Consider the following 17,190-nt stretch of genomic DNA (forward strand, 5'->3'; position numbering starts at 1 on the left):
TTGCTGTCTTAACGCTTTCTTATTGCATGTACCACGCTTACTGATACTCACGGATGGGTTGTAACGTTTAGATATACAGTTGTGTCATACAATTACATAAAAATATAAATGTGCCAATAATTAGTACTACGTACGGAATGAATTTCACAGCAAAATCAAGCAAAGCTATTTTCAACATCAGCACTGTCCTCTCCTTGCTCGAGATTAGCGAACTGAAAGGAAGAAAAAGTCAGGACTTGAGGGATAAGCCAACATGAAAGTGCTTACTGTCAAGAATGCCGCCGGTCGATGCTCCTCAGCCCAGAACAACAGTGGAGTATCTAGCGTCATGGCATAGGGGAGATTGGGGGACCACAGTTGGGTAAGACCAATGCCATAATTCCATACTCTGCCTTCCGGAACTAACGTCATGCCTAGGATACGATCAGATAAGAGCAATTGAACCCTCTCTGACATGTTGGGGTTGAAGCCCTGGGAGCAGGAACGTTAGCTATAAAATTGCCTAAAACATAGGAACAGTATCTTACGGGAGGGTTTGAAGAATTGTCGGCATTCTTTCTGCCCCATTCAAATCCACCGGGTGTGAGTGTATGTCCCGACAATGAAACAGATCCAGGAGTGAATGAAGCGGTGATACAGATGCAAGACGATCCAAGTTCTGGATGGTCAGCCATCAACTTGGCTTGCGTCGTGAACATCTGTGGGAGACATGTGGTTGATTTCCAAAGCCTGCGTCTTGATCCATCCTAGGAACTCGAGGTCTTTCAGCAGGAAATCATCCTTCGGCATCCGCGATGGTAACTCGACACTGTTGTTGCTTCCAGCGTTGAGGAACCCATACGACCGCCTGTAAGAGTTGTCAATAACACCTAAAGAGCGGATGTAGCCTTCATACCTTGATCTCTTTGACCTGCTTGTTATCGGGAGGAGAGACACCGTATAGATATGCAGCCACTTGCGTACGGAGGTCGGCGGCAGTAATAAATGCACGGAGGATGTTCTTTGGTAAGACGTAAGTGTATGAGGCCGCATCATCCTTCACATCATCGTTGGAAACGTATATGTGCTGGAGACGAAGCGAAAGATGTGTGGACGATATAGCTCGAACACGCCAATCAGACTTGCTGCTGAACACTTGCTGCTCGTAGTTGGTCGCTATGAAGATACCGGTTAGACAGGTCGAGGAAAGCTCCGTAATCCCACTTACTCGGTCACCGTTTGAATCGTATCACCGTGCACGTTGGTGGTTTGCCTAGATTCCATTATTAGCTTATGGATACCGCAAAAGCCATGAAGAATTTACGTCTGTACCGCCGTCACCTGGCTCTGCGCTTCAGAACTCTTCTCTAGCTCCGCCATCTGTTGGCGCTGAACCGACGGCGCTGCGATCTCTTGACCCAAAATGATATCCCGGACTTCACTGACCGTTAAGGATGCGATGTTGACGCTGTTCCTTTTGCCAAAGTCCTGAGAAACCAGATAAGAGATCAATACACGTCAAAGAGGATGGAACACACCGCCAAGATCAATTCCTTCATTGCAACTTCAACCTTAATCCATTCTTCATCACTGAGTGATGGCCACACGAAATGAGGCTCAGTTATCGTTGTTTTGTCAGGGTGGAGAATGATCTTGGCCTTCTCATTGTTGACGTGCAAACCACGTAGCAGGAGAATTAGCCTGGAGAAGGCGGTGTAGCTCGAGATAGACTTCAGCCAGTCATCTAGATATGAACCATGAGCATTTTGGGAGAACTTGGAAAAGTTATATTTATGCACCATAAAGACTGAACAAGACCATCTGAGGTTGCGTAGCTCTCTGCAAGAACGCCGTCAGAAAATTACGACAGTGGTCGTGAGTCGGCGTACCAGAATAAGATCACCGAACTTCTCCATCTTCATGCACGCTTGGAAGGGTAGCTGCAATTCACTGCCCTTAATAACGATGTTGGGGAAATCTAGCAAATGAACCTCAAGAGGATCTACAAGGAGGTGAATAGGAGAGACTAAAACAAAGATGACAGAATCGTACCTAACATGCCCTTGCGGGTAACGATGACCTGCTTAGGCTGTTCTTCAACAGGCAAGGAGCGAACGAGAGCAGCAACTTCCTCGGCAGTCTTCCATTTCGCCAGCTGACCGAGACGCTTCTGGCCAGCCCAAACGCTAGTGTGAATGATCTTCAAGAACAGTTGACCGGATCGAGGGTTGAAAATGAAGATAGCGCCGTCTGTTGCATAGTCAGTGGCACAGCACATAACGTGATAAGACGCGACTCACTGATTGGCTTGGTAGTCAAGTTTCCTTCGAACGTTTTATGTCTAGCAACAAGTGAGAAAAGACATGGATAGGTATGTACCGGATCTGCTTACATGGTGACACGATAGACGTTGGTGTCATCCACAAACCAAATAATTTGGTTGGAGAACAACTCGGAATAATTCTGGAAAATCCCTTCAGCATTCATACGGAACTGCCGATGAGGTGGTACTGACCTGACTGTTCAAGTATGGCTCTGTTGGCTCGGACGAATACAGTTGTAAACCTTTACGTATGCGTTCCCGTAGCACGTGGCAGGCCGGGTTAGCTTTCATGATTTTGGCCATTGCTTGCTGGATAAGAGGCTTCATGCCAGGGAACCAGTTACCATACGCCGACCACAGATTGTAAGCCAGGTCCATGCCGATCATCACTCCTGTTGGCGACGGGTAGATACTCATGGAATCAGACACCTTCAACGGAGGTCAGCACGAGGTACTACAGAGACGGGGAGGGAGCCTACATAGTCCAGGAACTTGGCACGAGTGTAACGCTCAATGTCGTGTGTATCGAAATCACCCCATCTTAACTGGACATCAATCCAATATTTGTTGCTGGTAGTGCCGTCTAGTACGTCCTTGACCTATTTGCAGAAAACAGGCGTTAGTACGGGGGTCACGAACAGGGCGGCGGGTAAAACTAACGTCTGTCACAAGGGATGGTCGTGAGATGTTCCACTAAAAAAACACATTTAGTCATGTTAAGAAAGGGAGCAGAGCTGGTAATTGCCTTGTAAGCCGAAAAGAGTAGGATATCCGCGCAAGAGCTGTTCATCTTGTAACTCTTACGAGGATGAATCGTCTCTTTCTGAACAGTTTCGATTTGTAAAGGCTCCAACTCCTGATCGAACACTTGACACTAGATACGTAGATGCTTGAGCTCCCGCACCGTTACCATAGAAGATATCACTTACCAAGTCCATAACGACGCTCTCATGGACTGGACAAACCATTATCAGCTGAGTTCAAATCTGAAGTCTGACATCGACGTACTCTTTTGCCACAAATGGGCTCGGAATATTTGGATCAAACTGATTTTCAGGGTTGGGAATCTTTCCGTGCCTAGTGAAAAGGTTAATTCATGAGAACGTCCACAGGTAAATATGTACTTGCATGAAAATGCCTGTGAGATCAAGTTGCACCTGGAAACCAACATATACATTTGCGCGATTGATTGTTGGACTCCACCAAAGAGTGAAACGTCGATTAGGTATTTGATTGAGACCTGAACGCTGGGCATTGGTGAGTTTCTTGTATCTCATCGACTCTTCGAATCCAGAAGCCTTTTCCCAGAAGAGACCTAGGAAACAGTATAAGCACGCGAGAAAGCTGATAATAGATATATTTACCTTCCCAAGTAGGGAAGTAAGTGCCCTTGAATAGCGTGTGTTCTAAGATACCTTCTAACACCACCCAAGGCCGCGATGACGTCCACACGATAGTTGTTGAGTTGCCAAAGTTTACCATCGTGCCGCTGCGAAGTCCACCAGAAAGGATTGCTAGTCGCAGGTACTTGTAAGTTCTCTGTGAAAGTGAGGTAGGTTGGGCTTACTGTTTGAGAAGCTGATACTGTTTCCAATCAGTCCTTACACGCCAACCGCGATCATAGGCAAGCCTAGCCATATTGTTAGATTAAGGGTGTTACGAGCACGACCGAAAAGGACTCACGTGTGGCGATCCTTCTGGAACAAGGTAGTTGATGCGAGGAATGCCACGATCCCAACTATCCTCGAGGTCCTCTAGCGTCAAACGTCTGTTCTGCGCATTGGCCTCCTTACGCTTCATGGAATATTCAGACCAGACACGCGCTGAATCGAGGAATTCGGCCTCCCATGGCTGAAGGTAACGGTACAAATTGGGGATCAACTGGTCTTCCTCGTGGCTCATACCAGCACGGAAATGAGTAACTATGGCAAACAACGTCAATATGACATGCTGACGCAACAACCAAAAGATACTTCACCTGCAACATCTGTCTGCTTGGACCACCGAAGATCACTCTGCGGTATCAGTACATGACCCATAGATAACATTCCTAGACCACCCAGCTCCTGTGAAACCAATGAGACATCGTTTTACACGAACGTGATACACTGTTGCATACCTTGGGTGTATAGAAGACGACTGGAGGGAAACGCGAAGGCATCTTACTGTTCAGACCAATCTTGACTCGAGTCTGAATCTTATTCTCTGCCTTGACGAGGGAGTCCAACAGCTCATTGGTATGGATAACGGCTTCGCGGTAGTAGGTCATAAGTCCAATGAGAGCAGTGTTCCATTTGTTCACGATTTTGGAGAACGTTGTAGAACCAGAGCTCATAAGCACCTGTCTGATTCTGTTGTTGAATTGTTGGACACCTGTTTGAAAGGTAATTAGTTTTACACAAATGTAATGACTCTCTTATGACTAACCTTCATCAGACACCCTGAGGAACGCCTGAGCAGTACGCTCCTTCGTCTGCTCATTCGTCAAGTTCCAGACAGCATCCTTCAATGAGAATTGCTCCCCGCTCATGGTCCTGATCTTCGGCAAGATGCGAATTTCAAAGCCGCACATTGAAAACAAGAGCTGCGGGTTGTTCTGCGAGTAAACGCTGACAAATGTATCTTCCCATTCAATCGTGGTCAAGGACCTAGGAAGAGACTGCTTGACGTTCCAGAAGACTGCACGACCCAAGTTCACGTCGTGTTTAATGAGCCTCATCCTGCAGTCCCTTGGCCAGCATCTCTTGTTGTTGTACCCGATGACATTGTTGTTAGTCGGGTCAGGATTGGCCGAAAGATACCTCTGAATAAGATCTCGGGACTCATCTGCTGTGAACCGGAATAGAATGTGAAGCCTATCAACGTAACGGGAGTATAGTCGGATAGGGTGCCGGGTTTCCGTACTTGAGTCCCGATATTGCAGGAAGTTGTTTGGCATTTGAGGAGGTCCAGCCATTTCACTAGCCCGTTGGAGACCCAAGATCAGCAAGTCCAAGACTAATCCATAATACTGGAAAACGAAGGCAGAGAATTGCAGTCCCCGTATAAGACCAAAAGCGTTGGTATGCGCCATATCTGTGGCAAATGGTTGAATCGCAAAAACAGCTTTTGCGCGAAAATCTACTGCTTACCCTTGTACGTCAACACTGGGAGAGAGACATTAGTGCGCGCCTATTTCAGAATATGACCGAGCTCACCTGTGTTATTCTTAGCCGTTATATAATCAGCAAGGTTGTGATCCAGAATCAAACGAAGGAGACGATTGAGCAATGTCAGGTCTATCTTCTCATAGACCTTCGACAGTACGGTCTCCATTAGAACATTGCATTCTCCTTCGCTTGTTTCCCAAATATCGGTAAGATTATTTATGCCTTGGCACCACTTCGATACAAGTCAGCATTTCAGCATCAACAAACGAAAGTAGTGGTCAATACCTTGTAAACAAGCAGTGGAGGAGGCTCGGTGTCAGCAGGTTTGATCCATGCAGGGAACAGGCCACGCTTGTCCGCCCTGAGAGACACATGAACATATGATTCTCACAAGGTAGAAAAAACTCACTCGAAGAAGAGGAATTGGTCGAGATACTGTCGAAGAAAAAGATCAGTAACGAAACTCACTGTAATCGAGAAACAAACATACAGCATCAGTAATCTTCTCAACAGGTTCAATGTCATAACAGGGGATAAGCTTGTCATATGTATCGAAGAACTCTATGCCAGACTCTTTGAATGCCCGTTGGGTGAGGAGTAAACGCTTGATCCGCGACAGACCTAGACCGCGGCACACATAAGCATCTTCTGATAAGAAAGAACGGAGAGTAATACATACACTCATGAGGATTGTCATATGCTTGTTCGATCAACGCGAGTTCTTCACGCTGAGACTGATTGAGTCGTCCTTTGCGAATGACATCAGAACAGAATAGGGTACAAGGGCCGAAGATCTCACCCTTCACCGAATACGCCTCCTTGAGCTTCTCGAGCGCTAAAACAAGTAGTTTGGTGTCGTGCTTGTACGACAACGGTCTATCGGATGGCTTCGTCAACAAGATGGGGTGTATAACGAATCAAGAGAACTTACGGGAAAGGAATTGGAGCAAACTTTCGGCTCTCCAGCCAATGAACAGTGGCCGTATAAATGGCCACTGCTTCTTCGGCAGTGATGTAAGGGCCATCTTTGAGATATCCATGCTGGCGTTCCTGCTCCGCCTTGAGGTAGAGACCTATATCAAGCTCAGAAAATGAAAGAAAGGCGAAAAGTTTTAAACATACGCGTTAGGCGGCCAAGGTTCTTCTTTACCACAGCTTTGTCCACAGTAGCACCACGTCTAATACGCTCACGATTATAGTGTGCAACACTGGAGAAGGTGTTAGGGCGAATAAAAAAAGCACCAGTAAATAGACCTACGAGCACCACCAATCAGCCTTGCTCTTGATGTACCGTAAGATGATGTTTTCGATTGCCGTAGGCATTCCAGGAACTTTCCAAGGGACTGGATAAAGAACTTAGTTCAATCATCTCACGCAGCTAAGAATAAGATCGCGTACTGTTCGCCTTCCAACATCTCCAAGCTTCCGACAAGTGCTGTAAGATGGTCTTGGACTTGTTCTGCTTGATTGATTCAGGCATCATGTCGAGAATATCATGCATAACAGCTGCCCGCAACTCTAAATCGTAGTGCGACTCGACACGCTGCTTGGTTACAGTTTTGGCGATACCCTTGCTGTTACGGCCTTCGAATTGACGTGCGAGAAGGTTACCGAGCCTATGGATGGATGAGATAATGCATGTTATGCCCAGACTGGGTGCTTACCATCGTTCTAAGAGTGGTACAATGCCACGCATGAAGAAGAGCCAAACTCGCCAACCAGGAGCCCAGAATCCACATCCCGGACCTTTTCCAACGGGCCCCGTGTTGAAACGATAATAGATCAAATGCTTTAAATCCTTAGTCATACGGACTTGCCTCATAAGCTGAGAAATAATTGTAAGGATGTGCGTAATCTGAGGCAGGTGGTAACAGACCTTGTACTTGTATCGATACATGCCGGTGAGAGCTCCTATGTGAGCAAAGATATACTGCAGTGCGTCTGCAAGCTGGAAGGCGTCCACATTGCCCAAACGGAATTGAACATGTGCGTCAACAACCAGCTTGGTCAAACGGAGAATCTCTCGACACAGATGGAAGGCATTTCCGAAGCGAGATTTCTTCCGTTCTTTCGTAGTCAGTGTTCTGGAAGACAATGTCAGCTCTAATCTCTGTATGCATTGAACAGGGCGACATACTTGACAGGCTTCAAGTTCATGTTGTAGTCCAAGTGAAGGTAGTTGAGATTCTGCCAGCGTCTTTAGCCGCATGACTTTGAGGAGATAAGTAATACTGACCTTGCGATGAATCAGGAGGTTGAGCATATTATATCCTTGTCGACAGACTTGCAGTCCAGCCTCAACCCAATCCAATTTCGTCGTCTGGAAGAACTTCGTAGCCTTTAACTGGCGGAAAAGATTCTTCTTCGTCATCGCCTTCTCAGGCCTCGTATGGAGCTCGTTCAGGACATAACACTTCAGCAGTTTTTGGTACGACACCCGAACTTTAACCGGCTGATTAGGTGGACAATGTTCAAGGTACCAATTCTTCACCAAAGGAATATCTTGGGCACGACGCATGCGTCCAGAGCGGCGGTTGTATGGTTCAGGTGCCCACCACAATGCGATACCGTCGGCCGTTAAGTCGTTCTCGATATCTTTCTCCTCGAGGAAAGGCTCCACCTCGTCGGGAAGGACAAAAGTGTCATCGTCAGCGCCATTTGGTCCAAAAATGCTGTCTTCGTGGGACACTAAAGGTGCATTTTTGGCGGTATGACCACGGAGGGAGATTGGATTGATGAGGGGGTCAAAGTAGAAAGCAGGGAGGTCGGGGTCATCAGTGCGGATGTAAACGTTTTTGGCGGTATGGTATGGAGAGATGTGCACAGAGCGCGGGAGGGAGTTGTATAAATGAGGAAAGGCGACTTTGTACTCCGTCCTTATTGGCTGCCGAATAATGACCTTGTTAATGTCATTAAACTCGTTCCAATCTTCATCAAATGAGTCCATATCACGGTACAGCGGCTCGAACTTGGGTCCTCCTGGAATGGCCATATTCAAGGCCTTCGCAGAGAAGAAGGATTTTTTGTCGAAAAGATAGTTAGAGTTCTGGTCCGGCTGGTCTGAGAGAAGTGTTCGACCCAGCCGATATAAGTTTGCCATTATGGGAAGCGTCAATGACCAGTATTTGTAAGACGAGCCATTGACAGCAGGTGTGTCGACGAGGGGTTTGGGATCGTAAAACCAGTCGATAATGGCAGAATCTTCTTCTGAGTCAAGCTCAAGCTGTATAGCCTCAAGCGGTTCCACATCCAGAACGTTATCTCCGTAGTCAAGAGGAGGTTCCTCGTCATCAAATGGAGGGAAACGCATCCGCTTGAAATGTCGTCGGTCCCGCTTCTCTCTTCGCATCGCCAGCCACATAGTACTCCATTGAGCGTGATAGATGGGTTCGATAACCCGAGGAATTTCGTTGACAAATGTAATCGCTCCAGTGATGTGGTATAACACTGGAACTTCACGGACTTGCTCCCAAGGATATGGAATGTTCTCCAGCAGCTTCATGACTGCATGAGGAACATACTTGAGAGCACCAAGGTGAACGCGCTTGTCGTTTCGGAACTTGCGGTTGCTCATGTCACCGTGGTCCTTAATAATTTTGCGAACATGCTCTGGTGGTAAATCCTAGAAATGTCAGTGTGAACGACGCGATTTTTCAGCGAGCAAAACAGAATGGACGGACCACTTTGCCCATATCTACATAACCACCCCGCCGCTTTTCACCATATCTCTTCCTCTGCATTTGTTTCCACTTCATGGACTTTTGAGCGAGGACTGTTGGAAAAAATGTCAACGAAACAGAAGCAAGCCCACAGCGCGAGAAGTGTACCTTCTGGAGGCATCTTCGATCCGGAAGCCTGGTTCGCAGGATTCATACCTGGTGGAGGAGGCATAAAGCCTGGAGGAGGTGGAGGATAACTCATCCTGCCTGAACTTGGTGAAGGACAGGAAAGTCTTTGGGTGGCTGATGTAAGCAGAGCGACGAAGCTTTGTGTACCATTGTTTGCACAACATCTCTTTCTCAATTTCTGCTCTCTACGAGTCACACAAGTAGAGACTATTCAGCGTGAACCTTTTATACAATGAAGCAAAACCTAAAGATACAATATACATGAACCCCCCAAAAGTAGACTAGAAGGTAATCAATTAGACATATTGTGGAAAAGGGAAAATAGCGTCCTAATTTCCAGAAAGAAAAGGTATACACTGAAAAATATGCTAGCCTAAAGGAAAAGATAAATGAGCAAAGCATGTATGTCAGAATGAATTGCGCTGTGTGTGAAGGGCTGTCAAAACCGCTCGCACACAATCTGCGGACGCACTACGATGATAATCAGATCATAGCGGCCTTGGGACTAGATGATCCTTACCAGATGGTTCGTTACTGTAAGTCATCATCGCCATCTTCCTCCTCCTCTTCTTCTTCCTCCTCATCGTCCTGGACCCAGTCCACGTGGACGGGAACTTGAGTTCCGATTTCCTCAAGCAGACATTTGCCATTCCGGATGATGCCATCCAAGATGCTGTCACCTGTGGAAGTTTCCATATCCCGGTATCGGATGCCGATACGTATGGTCCATTTGACCTTCCCCGCCATTGTTCCCCTCGAAGCAATAACGTTAAGCAGTGTCGATCCGTCCAGGCTGAGTGCCCGAAAGGTGTCGAGGTTGGGTAAGAGACTTGGCATGATTGCCGGACGACTCTCTGCCGCCGAAGTACTGGCGACCAAAGACGATCCCGAAGCCTTCATCGCAGTATACGTGGAAAGTGGACGAGGCAGGGGACCTTGAGGAAGGTTCCATTCGAGATCGTTTTTCTTGTCCATGATCAACTCCTGCTGCTCTGGAGTAGGCCGACGTGAAGAACGCGTGGCCTCACTTCCACCCTCTTCTAGATCATGCTCCGACTGCGGATCATCATCCTCGACGAAAACTTTCCACCCCTCTCCACTGCACAAACCAGCGAAATCCACGTCTAAGAAGCGCAGATTAACGAGCACGCGCAGAAGGGCGCGGAAACTAGAAACAGAACATTCTAACGCGGTGACTGTCAGGCCGGTCAATAGATGGATGTTCGGCAAAGCGTAGTGGACTGGAGGTGCCGGCCGGGAGCTCTTATTTCCTTCCCGTCGGGTTAGAGAGCTCACAAACGGGGTGTAATCTTGCTCTGAGAGGTTTAGAGAAAGTTTGGTGACACCCGTCATGACCACTCCCTGCATCACCTTGCCCAAGTATTCCGCTTCCAGATCCATCAGCCCTAGCTCCCTTAACTTCTCCAATACCACGGGACCCTTGCGTTTGGCAGCTGGCCAAGTGAGAGAAGTGGGCCAGGCGGTGATAGCGTCACCCGCGCTCGACCTCGGACCGCTGTAATGAAGTGACAGGCGCTCGAGATCGGGGGAACGAAGCATGTGCTCCCAGTCCACGTACGGAGGACGAATGTTGTCGGCATGCAGGGCAAGCTCAAGTGAACGAAGATTGTCGAGGTAAGGTGACTGATCCCAAGGAAGGTTGACGCCAATTAAGGATACATTCTTGATTTTAGGGACCTCGTTGTTAAATATTATGACGGGGGGCCTGTACGTTGCGAGGTACAGATCTGCCGAATTTTCAAAGTCCTCGAAATGATAGAGCTGGAGAGTTTCGAGGTTCGGTCCGGGACCGCAGGAAGAGAGATACTGACGAGCAACCAGTTTACACTGATTATCTCGAATTTTGAGATGGAAGGATCTCCAGCGCTTCACATGACGAACGACGAGGTCGAAGATCTCGCGAAGCTCTGTGAGATAGAGGTTGACATTAGGTATGTATTCAGGTTCCGAGACGGTTGAGATGAGGATGTCTAGTGTGCTGGACGATTGGGGCCTAGAACGGGAGAGAAATACACGAGCACGCTGGATGTGAGTAGGCTCATGGAAATGCAGGGTGGTCCAAAGGCAAGCGGTGCGCAGTGCGATTTCCCGCCAGGTATGGCATACATGGGAAACAGCGACCTGGAAGGCGCAGGAAGGGGAATTGTAGAAGGTATTCTGTACTGGCTTGAAAAGAAACGGAGAATCGGTATACGGATATTCGTAGTTGGAGCCAAGGACGATGATTCGAGTGATGAGCTCGACGGGCAGCGACTGGATGGTGGTGGGCATGAAGAAAGTGCACGAGCTTGCCAGAGCAGGCTACCCTGAATGATGTATGCTTCTCAATCAGAGATCCTTCGCTGAGTTCAATTGTGCCGAATTTGTATTTAAATTTTGTCCGATTTCGGAGTTTTTTGAACTTTTGCGCCAAAATAGCCCAAAACGGTACCTCTATACCCACACCGTTGCCGCCCTGATTCCAATGGGACCCTTCCTGATCCAGTTCTTTCCCATGAACCTAGCATCCCGCTTCTCGATAACCATCGGAACTGTCTCTATCCCACATGTTGACCTTACGAAATCCCTCTTTCTCACCAGGAAATAATTTGTCTAACCGTTCTTGTACTCGCGGTGGACCTTTCCTTGCCGTCGCTGTGGAGAAATTTCATTTTTTTTGTCAACTTAAACATCATGCTTTGCCGGGTTCAAGTGGGTCTTGTGTGCTTGGTTAAGTACCACCTGTACACCTTCTATCACTCGCATCATCCTTGTTTTCGGTTCAACTGGCCAGCTGGCTGTCCACAAGCCTCCAGCCTTCGGATTCTGGATCTCTTCTGGCCCGGCACCTATTCAACCGTTAGAACTTGTATATAATCTTTCACAAGCTCAAGTACTACCATCGTTTTGCGGGGCAGAATGTTCTTCCCTACAGCACGTTCTGTCGGTTCTTACTACCCACGCAAGCTCCATCTGGTCCTCAAAAAGTTTCAATATCAAGGATAATGCTTCTATCACCTCTTACCATCCCCCTTTTGTCGAAACTACTCACACCCTCCTATTCACCATTTATATACTGATTTTTCTACAAGGGCATGTTTGATGGTGAGCGATGACAAGGCAACTTTGCATGTACGCCGAATGATACAAAATTCAGTACGTTATAACTTATTACCACCGGTCGAGGCCACCAAGTCCGAATGACAACCAAATTCCGATCTTGGCGCCAAAGCTCCTTGTCCGCTGGTTACGCTTCTCTCTTCACAAGCAGTCATCGACAACACCAAGCTGACAGCTTGGGCTCCTTCACGATTAAGTTTCCTTTAGCGGGCTGAACCTTCCTAATTGCGATTTGATGAGGAGCCTGACGTGCGAGGTTAGAGCGGATACTTTAGGATATTCGCCTTCCGCGCTGAAAAGGCCGTTGTTCGCCTTGGTCTGGCCTGGTCGAATATACCCTTAGTGTGAAGCGCTCGTGTGTACCACTCTCCCAAGATCATGAGTTTCACATGTCAAGGAGGGGTATTTTTTGTGTCCCTCATCACACGTATGGAAACCTATGAATGTCCCAACAAGACAGAAGAATTTCAGGCAACGTTCACCGTGTTGTATATAGTACCTTTCGCAGGGGACTAAAGATAGGTGTTGGCTCCGTTAAGGATGATTCAAGTCGAAGTGAAAAAGCTTAAATACAAGCGGGTTCCCGACTAGATACAAAGGGAATTTCAAGCTGGGCCACTAATTCGAGAACTCCGCGCACGACCCAAGAATGCTCCTTGCGTCAAGCGTAAACGGAACAGAGATGACTGATATTTTGTTATCTGGCGTTGTAATGTTTCCCAAAGGCAATCGTAACAGAAAATAATGTACCAAATAACAGCGCGTAGAAGGAAGGGTTGATTCTCTCTGGAGCCATTAGGCCATCCTTCTCCGAGTCCCAGATCGAAAAGACGAGGCCTAACACTCCCTGGTATTGTATTTGAGGAGGCTATTCCCCCGTGAGATAATTAGAAAGGAGATTAAGGGTCTCCTAATTGAACAATACCGGCGGTCTTCGAGAATCAGATGCTTGCTGAGAGCTCGAGCTCCCACATGAACGTCGCGACCCGAGGACATTTCGAATTACCATGCCAGCCATTACCAAGCTTTGATGTGCCACTGTCGGGATGATCGGACCGCGCGCCCACGTGCGGATCCCCGCACACTGTACACTAAAGGCCAAGAGGATTTACGCGCAGCAGCAGGCGTTCCTGACCGTATTTCCCAAGGCTCAATGAGGTACCTAAGCATTTTGCCTGGTATTTATGCAGATCTTCTCTTTTGTGTTAATGTACGGTCTACATAACACTCAGAGCAGGGACATGTCAAGCGCGGCCCGGATACTAGCGCTGGAAGAGAGGGCCGTGGTCCGACAGACATGAATTGAACTTGAAACCCTAGCTAGGGTTGTCTAACCGTGACATCGCTGGTAGCGTGTAATTCTTACCCAATTCCATCCAGGGTTTCTCGCGTGATGGCGCAATCTTCAATTATCGTAGTAAAAATATGTAATGATATACAAGAAACTATGCGTTCTATCCCTTTATCGAGCTATCCTACCCATAACTTAAGACTACATACTACTGGTACATTCGGTGTCGTCTATCCTTGGTATACCAGTCCAGTATACACATCCCACATGCGTGCATCCTCCTTGACGGAGGGCAGGGGTAACAGGGTCGGCTCGAAGGTAGGCGTTTGAGGCGGCTCGGAATCAGGAGTAGACGCGCCGGATCTTCGTTCTTCCTCCTCCGATGCATACCCTTGAGGAAGGGTCTGCCCCATACGATACCTCGTCTCCGGTAGCTGCGCCGAAGGTGGCGGTGTAACGATAACAGTTTCCTTGACGAGTGTAGGAGACACGATTTCGCCAAATGGATCACGGAGGAAATCAGCGAAGAACTTTCGCCACTTGGGTCGTGTCGGTATGAAGTGGCCTATAATACAAACTCCTAATCAGAAAACTGCCACCGGAAAGACGATGGAATACCGACCACCAACGTGCTCCTCAACTCTCTTCGATTCGTGGAAACCCATGAAAATGTTAGCTCTCTCGCGAGGAACGACAAGGTCGACCTTGCCCAAAATATGGAGGATGGGGGTCTTCAAACAGAAAGCACCTGTCTCCTGGTGGTACACATTCTTCGAACGGCGTCTCCATGAAGCCAAGGGACCTCTGAGTAGGAAACCTGAAATCGTGACCAAATATTTCCTAGAACGAAATGACATGAGTGACGTCTTGATCGTGAGCTTGGCTCCCATTCAAGACGATCGGTTACAGGTCTCCTAACTATCTAACGTCGGTCAAAAGGCAAGGGAAATAGTCAGAAATGGATGACTTTTTGCCTTTAACTCAAGCCTGTGACCACAGCAAAATGTGTCGGGTCCACACTAAAGGACATCCCGACTCCGAAAACCTTGTTCAAAGCCCTACCGCAACCCCTCCCGGGAATTTGAGGAAGTGCCTGACTACGTCGATTGGACAGTATTTCTGTTTGGACAACAATGTAATTATGTTCAACACATACCAGACATTTAAAAACATGCGAGGCATCACAGAGCGGAGTACAGGAAGTAATAAACTGTTAAATAGATATATAACTAGATAACTGGATGTTCGATGGTCCTCGGATCTCCGTGGCCTTTAGAAGCGAGGCATTTTCGCCACCAAAAAAGCAGTACCCAGTGAGGGACTAACTACCAAGAGATTGACAACGAATCTGCACAGTCATTGGTGATTGACCCACGATGGAGACATGACTCCAAGAGATTAGATCATGGAGGTCATCAATGTGATTGTATTTTGGCACTTTGAATCTCTCCCCAAGGGCTTCCAGGGATGTGTGGAGGAGCCACCCGAAAGTAAAACTGTAAAAGATTATGAGTGGCAATGGTCAATAGGGCATGCGAATAGATTTACTGTTTGTATCCGCATGTAACGGCGTCTCTGAGATTTGAAGCCTAGGTGTGCGAACCAAGCATACTGAGAAGAATCTATTGTGGTTGTCACTTCGAACGATATCTCATGAGTCAAGATCAAATTGTATAAGATGTAGACCGCCTCACCAAGGTCTATGCGCTTTCGAATATATGGGTGTTCATCTCCGAAAATATCCAGAATTTTCTGTTTATGGTGGATTAACCAGGTCTCAAAATGAGTTCCTATGAGATCTTTGCGGCAGGCTCGCCCCAGCGTAAGATAGAGCTCTTCTGGTCTGTCGAGTCCGACTGGGATATGATACACTCTGCCGAGTCGGTCAGCCGAAGGGGCTCCCAAGATAATGACGAAGCACGAACGATTTCCCTTCGTTCAAAGCCCCGAACAAAGATGCCACATCTAAATACGGGTGTTTATGGTCCCACACTCGGCCAGAAGAATGATTCGGGTTGACGATTAACTTTGTCACGCCACTCTCAAGAAGAGAAGGGATCGAGTCAAGCCGTGCGTCCGTTAACGATCCTGGATCCATGGCATTGAACAATACAATGAATTTCCTGGTCAGCGGGTCGATGTAGCCCACGGACCCAAGTGGAATGACTTGTTCAAGCATTGGTATATCTCGTTTGTCAAAAATATCTAAACAGGTCAAGTGCTTAGTACTCAAATGCGGATATACGGGACAACATACCAATGCTTGACCTGTAGAACCAATATGCCCGGTGATATTGATCACCAAACATAACACGACACGCGTAATTAGGCTCCACAGTCTCGTACCGTAGACCGTCACTCCGTCTAATGACAGAGATCCGAGAGGAGACTGGAATACCGATATCTCGGACAGACGAATCTATAGTCAATGAAGACAGACATTTCCATTTGTTGAGAGGGGTAATCAGTCCTCTTGTTAACTCAGACGTGGCCCCCAAGATGGTGAGATGTTCGACTTGGTCATGGTCGACGGTGGATCTCTCACAATCGCAGAGACGGAAACGTCGAGCTTCTATCCAGTCAGATATCCAAGAACGATAGCGGTAGACGATCGTTAGCCGTGTGATCTGGGGGGGAATCCAGAAGCTGGGGACATGCACTCGGGAATCGTCAAAATAGTCAACAAAGATATGAATTCCGTGGCGAGGTGTGTTAGAGCCACAGAATAACTTCCGAAGAAAGGATTCTATCCCCTGATTTACCACAATAGAAGGTTCGCATCCGGTAACTACAAGACGTTGCGGTGTGACCGTATAGTTCACCCGAAAGGTTAGAGTGTGGCAAAGCATTGGATTCGAAATTGAGGACAGCGACTTGATGGTGTATAGTTGTCCTCCGTTGTACGAGAAGGGGATGAGCGAGTGCATTGAGTTGACCTCTTTCATGATGGCAGCCCATTGTTTGGACACGAGGGATAAATTCATGAAAGTTTTGATATGCTCTTCAGTGGAAGCGGGTAAGTTGATCCAAGCTTCAGTGAGGATACGTGCAATCAGCTCGACAGGAAGTGCCATAGTAGGGGGCTGGCTACTTGTGCCTGTGGGTCGCTACTGATACTGCTAGCGACCGGAGTTTTAACTGAGTTCGAATAAAACCGGAAATTTCCATTTGAAGGCGCAATGCCGCTGATCCTATTAAAAAGGTGGGAAACACGATATCTCGACGTAATCTACGAACCAGGTACTATTGGCAGCGACCACCGTACCAGCGGGAACACCGAAACCACAGTAGACAGGCACTAAAATGGTGCGAGTCACTGGAATAAGAAATGCAGTGAACAGGAGTCGTGAAACAAGTTACCAAGGCATACCGGAAGGAAGATCGAAGTCTGGTTCCATCGGAAGATTTCTTGAACGAGAGCGTAAACATAGGGCAGGGATTCACAATATTATAGCTTAGGCAGACACTCGATTCCTTAGC

General features: G+C 47.6%; 4 protein-coding genes across 4 annotated transcripts; all 4 read right to left on the reverse strand.

Moving 5' to 3' along the window:
- Positions 1–72: 72 nt before the first annotated feature.
- On the reverse strand, positions 73–9,478 carry EV420DRAFT_1517362 (NUC071 domain-containing protein). Its single transcript, XM_060472002.1, is given in 42 exon segments — positions 73–212; positions 268–471; positions 528–677; positions 697–801; positions 836–847; positions 896–1,155; positions 1,233–1,252; positions 1,304–1,467; positions 1,518–1,723; positions 1,779–1,818; positions 1,869–1,981; positions 2,032–2,229; positions 2,280–2,320; positions 2,359–2,363; positions 2,495–2,731; positions 2,782–2,901; positions 3,006–3,176; positions 3,232–3,257; positions 3,311–3,369; positions 3,413–3,617; positions 3,667–3,691; positions 3,726–3,839; positions 3,986–4,224; positions 4,281–4,368; positions 4,422–4,675; positions 4,730–5,377; positions 5,500–5,683; positions 5,737–5,812; positions 5,861–5,886; positions 5,942–6,072; positions 6,131–6,199; positions 6,251–6,327; positions 6,383–6,524; positions 6,574–6,659; positions 6,710–6,794; positions 6,850–7,067; positions 7,116–7,276; positions 7,328–7,535; positions 7,589–7,638; positions 7,688–9,073; positions 9,132–9,223; positions 9,279–9,478. The coding sequence occupies 42 exon segments, from the start codon at positions 9,370–9,372 to the stop codon at positions 156–158; spliced, it is 6,846 nt and encodes a 2,281-aa protein (XP_060335763.1). The 5' UTR covers positions 9,373–9,478; the 3' UTR covers positions 73–155.
- Positions 9,462–11,699, reverse strand: EV420DRAFT_1517364 (uncharacterized protein). The gene has a single exon (XM_060472003.1). It carries the CDS (start codon positions 11,589–11,591, stop codon positions 9,831–9,833), a length of 1,761 nt encoding a protein of 586 aa, XP_060335764.1. The 5' UTR covers positions 11,592–11,699; the 3' UTR covers positions 9,462–9,830.
- Positions 11,700–13,798: 2,099 nt separating this feature from the next.
- EV420DRAFT_1517368 (uncharacterized protein) lies at positions 13,799–14,723 on the reverse strand (the record flags this gene model as incomplete). Its single annotated transcript, XM_060472004.1, has 3 exons — positions 14,678–14,723; positions 14,333–14,628; positions 13,799–14,275 (listed from the first exon to the last, which is right to left on the reverse strand). Coding segments are annotated over exons 2-3 (597 nt in total), but the record flags the coding sequence as incomplete, so codon positions are not given.
- Positions 14,724–14,830: 107 nt separating this feature from the next.
- EV420DRAFT_1517370 (uncharacterized protein) lies at positions 14,831–16,834 on the reverse strand. Its single transcript, XM_060472005.1, has 7 exons — positions 15,968–16,834; positions 15,636–15,915; positions 15,405–15,583; positions 15,259–15,347; positions 15,195–15,206; positions 15,086–15,157; positions 14,831–15,035 (listed from the first exon to the last, which is right to left on the reverse strand). Exons 1-7 carry the CDS (start codon positions 16,782–16,784, stop codon positions 14,940–14,942), a joined length of 1,545 nt encoding a protein of 514 aa, XP_060335766.1. The 5' UTR covers positions 16,785–16,834; the 3' UTR covers positions 14,831–14,939.
- Between the last annotated feature and the right edge of the window lie 356 nt (positions 16,835–17,190).

Source organism: Desarmillaria tabescens, assembly GCF_030435595.1.
Source record: "Desarmillaria tabescens strain CCBAS 213 chromosome Unknown EV420scaffold_6, whole genome shotgun sequence".
NCBI lineage: Eukaryota > Fungi > Basidiomycota > Agaricomycetes > Agaricales > Physalacriaceae > Desarmillaria > Desarmillaria tabescens.

What these genes read in the sequence shown, in the direction of transcription:
- EV420DRAFT_1517370 (XM_060472005.1), bottom strand. Translation starts at nt 16,784, where the DNA reads ATGGCACTTCCTGTCGAGCTGATTGCACGTATCCTCACTGAAGCTTGG. An exon ending in TCGAAAGCGCATAGACCTTG is followed by an intron (nt 15,348 to 15,404) that starts GTGAGGCGGTCT and finishes TATCGTTCGAAG; the next exon opens with TGACAACCACAATAGATTCT. An exon ending in CTTGGAGTCATGTCTCCATC is followed by an intron (nt 15,036 to 15,085) that starts GTGGGTCAATCA and finishes ATCTCTTGGTAG; the next exon opens with TTAGTCCCTCACTGGGTACT.
- EV420DRAFT_1517362 (XM_060472002.1), bottom strand. Translation starts at nt 9,372, where the DNA reads ATGAGTTATCCTCCACCTCCTCCAGGCTTTATGCCTCCTCCACCAGGT. An exon ending in ATGTAGATATGGGCAAAGTG is followed by an intron (nt 9,074 to 9,131) that starts GTCCGTCCATTC and finishes TGACATTTCTAG; the next exon opens with GATTTACCACCAGAGCATGT. An exon ending in GGAGGCGTATTCGGTGAAGG is followed by an intron (nt 6,200 to 6,250) that starts GTGAGATCTTCG and finishes TCATTCGCAAAG; the next exon opens with GACGACTCAATCAGTCTCAG.
- EV420DRAFT_1517364 (XM_060472003.1), bottom strand. Translation starts at nt 11,591, where the DNA reads ATGCCCACCACCATCCAGTCGCTGCCCGTCGAGCTCATCACTCGAATC.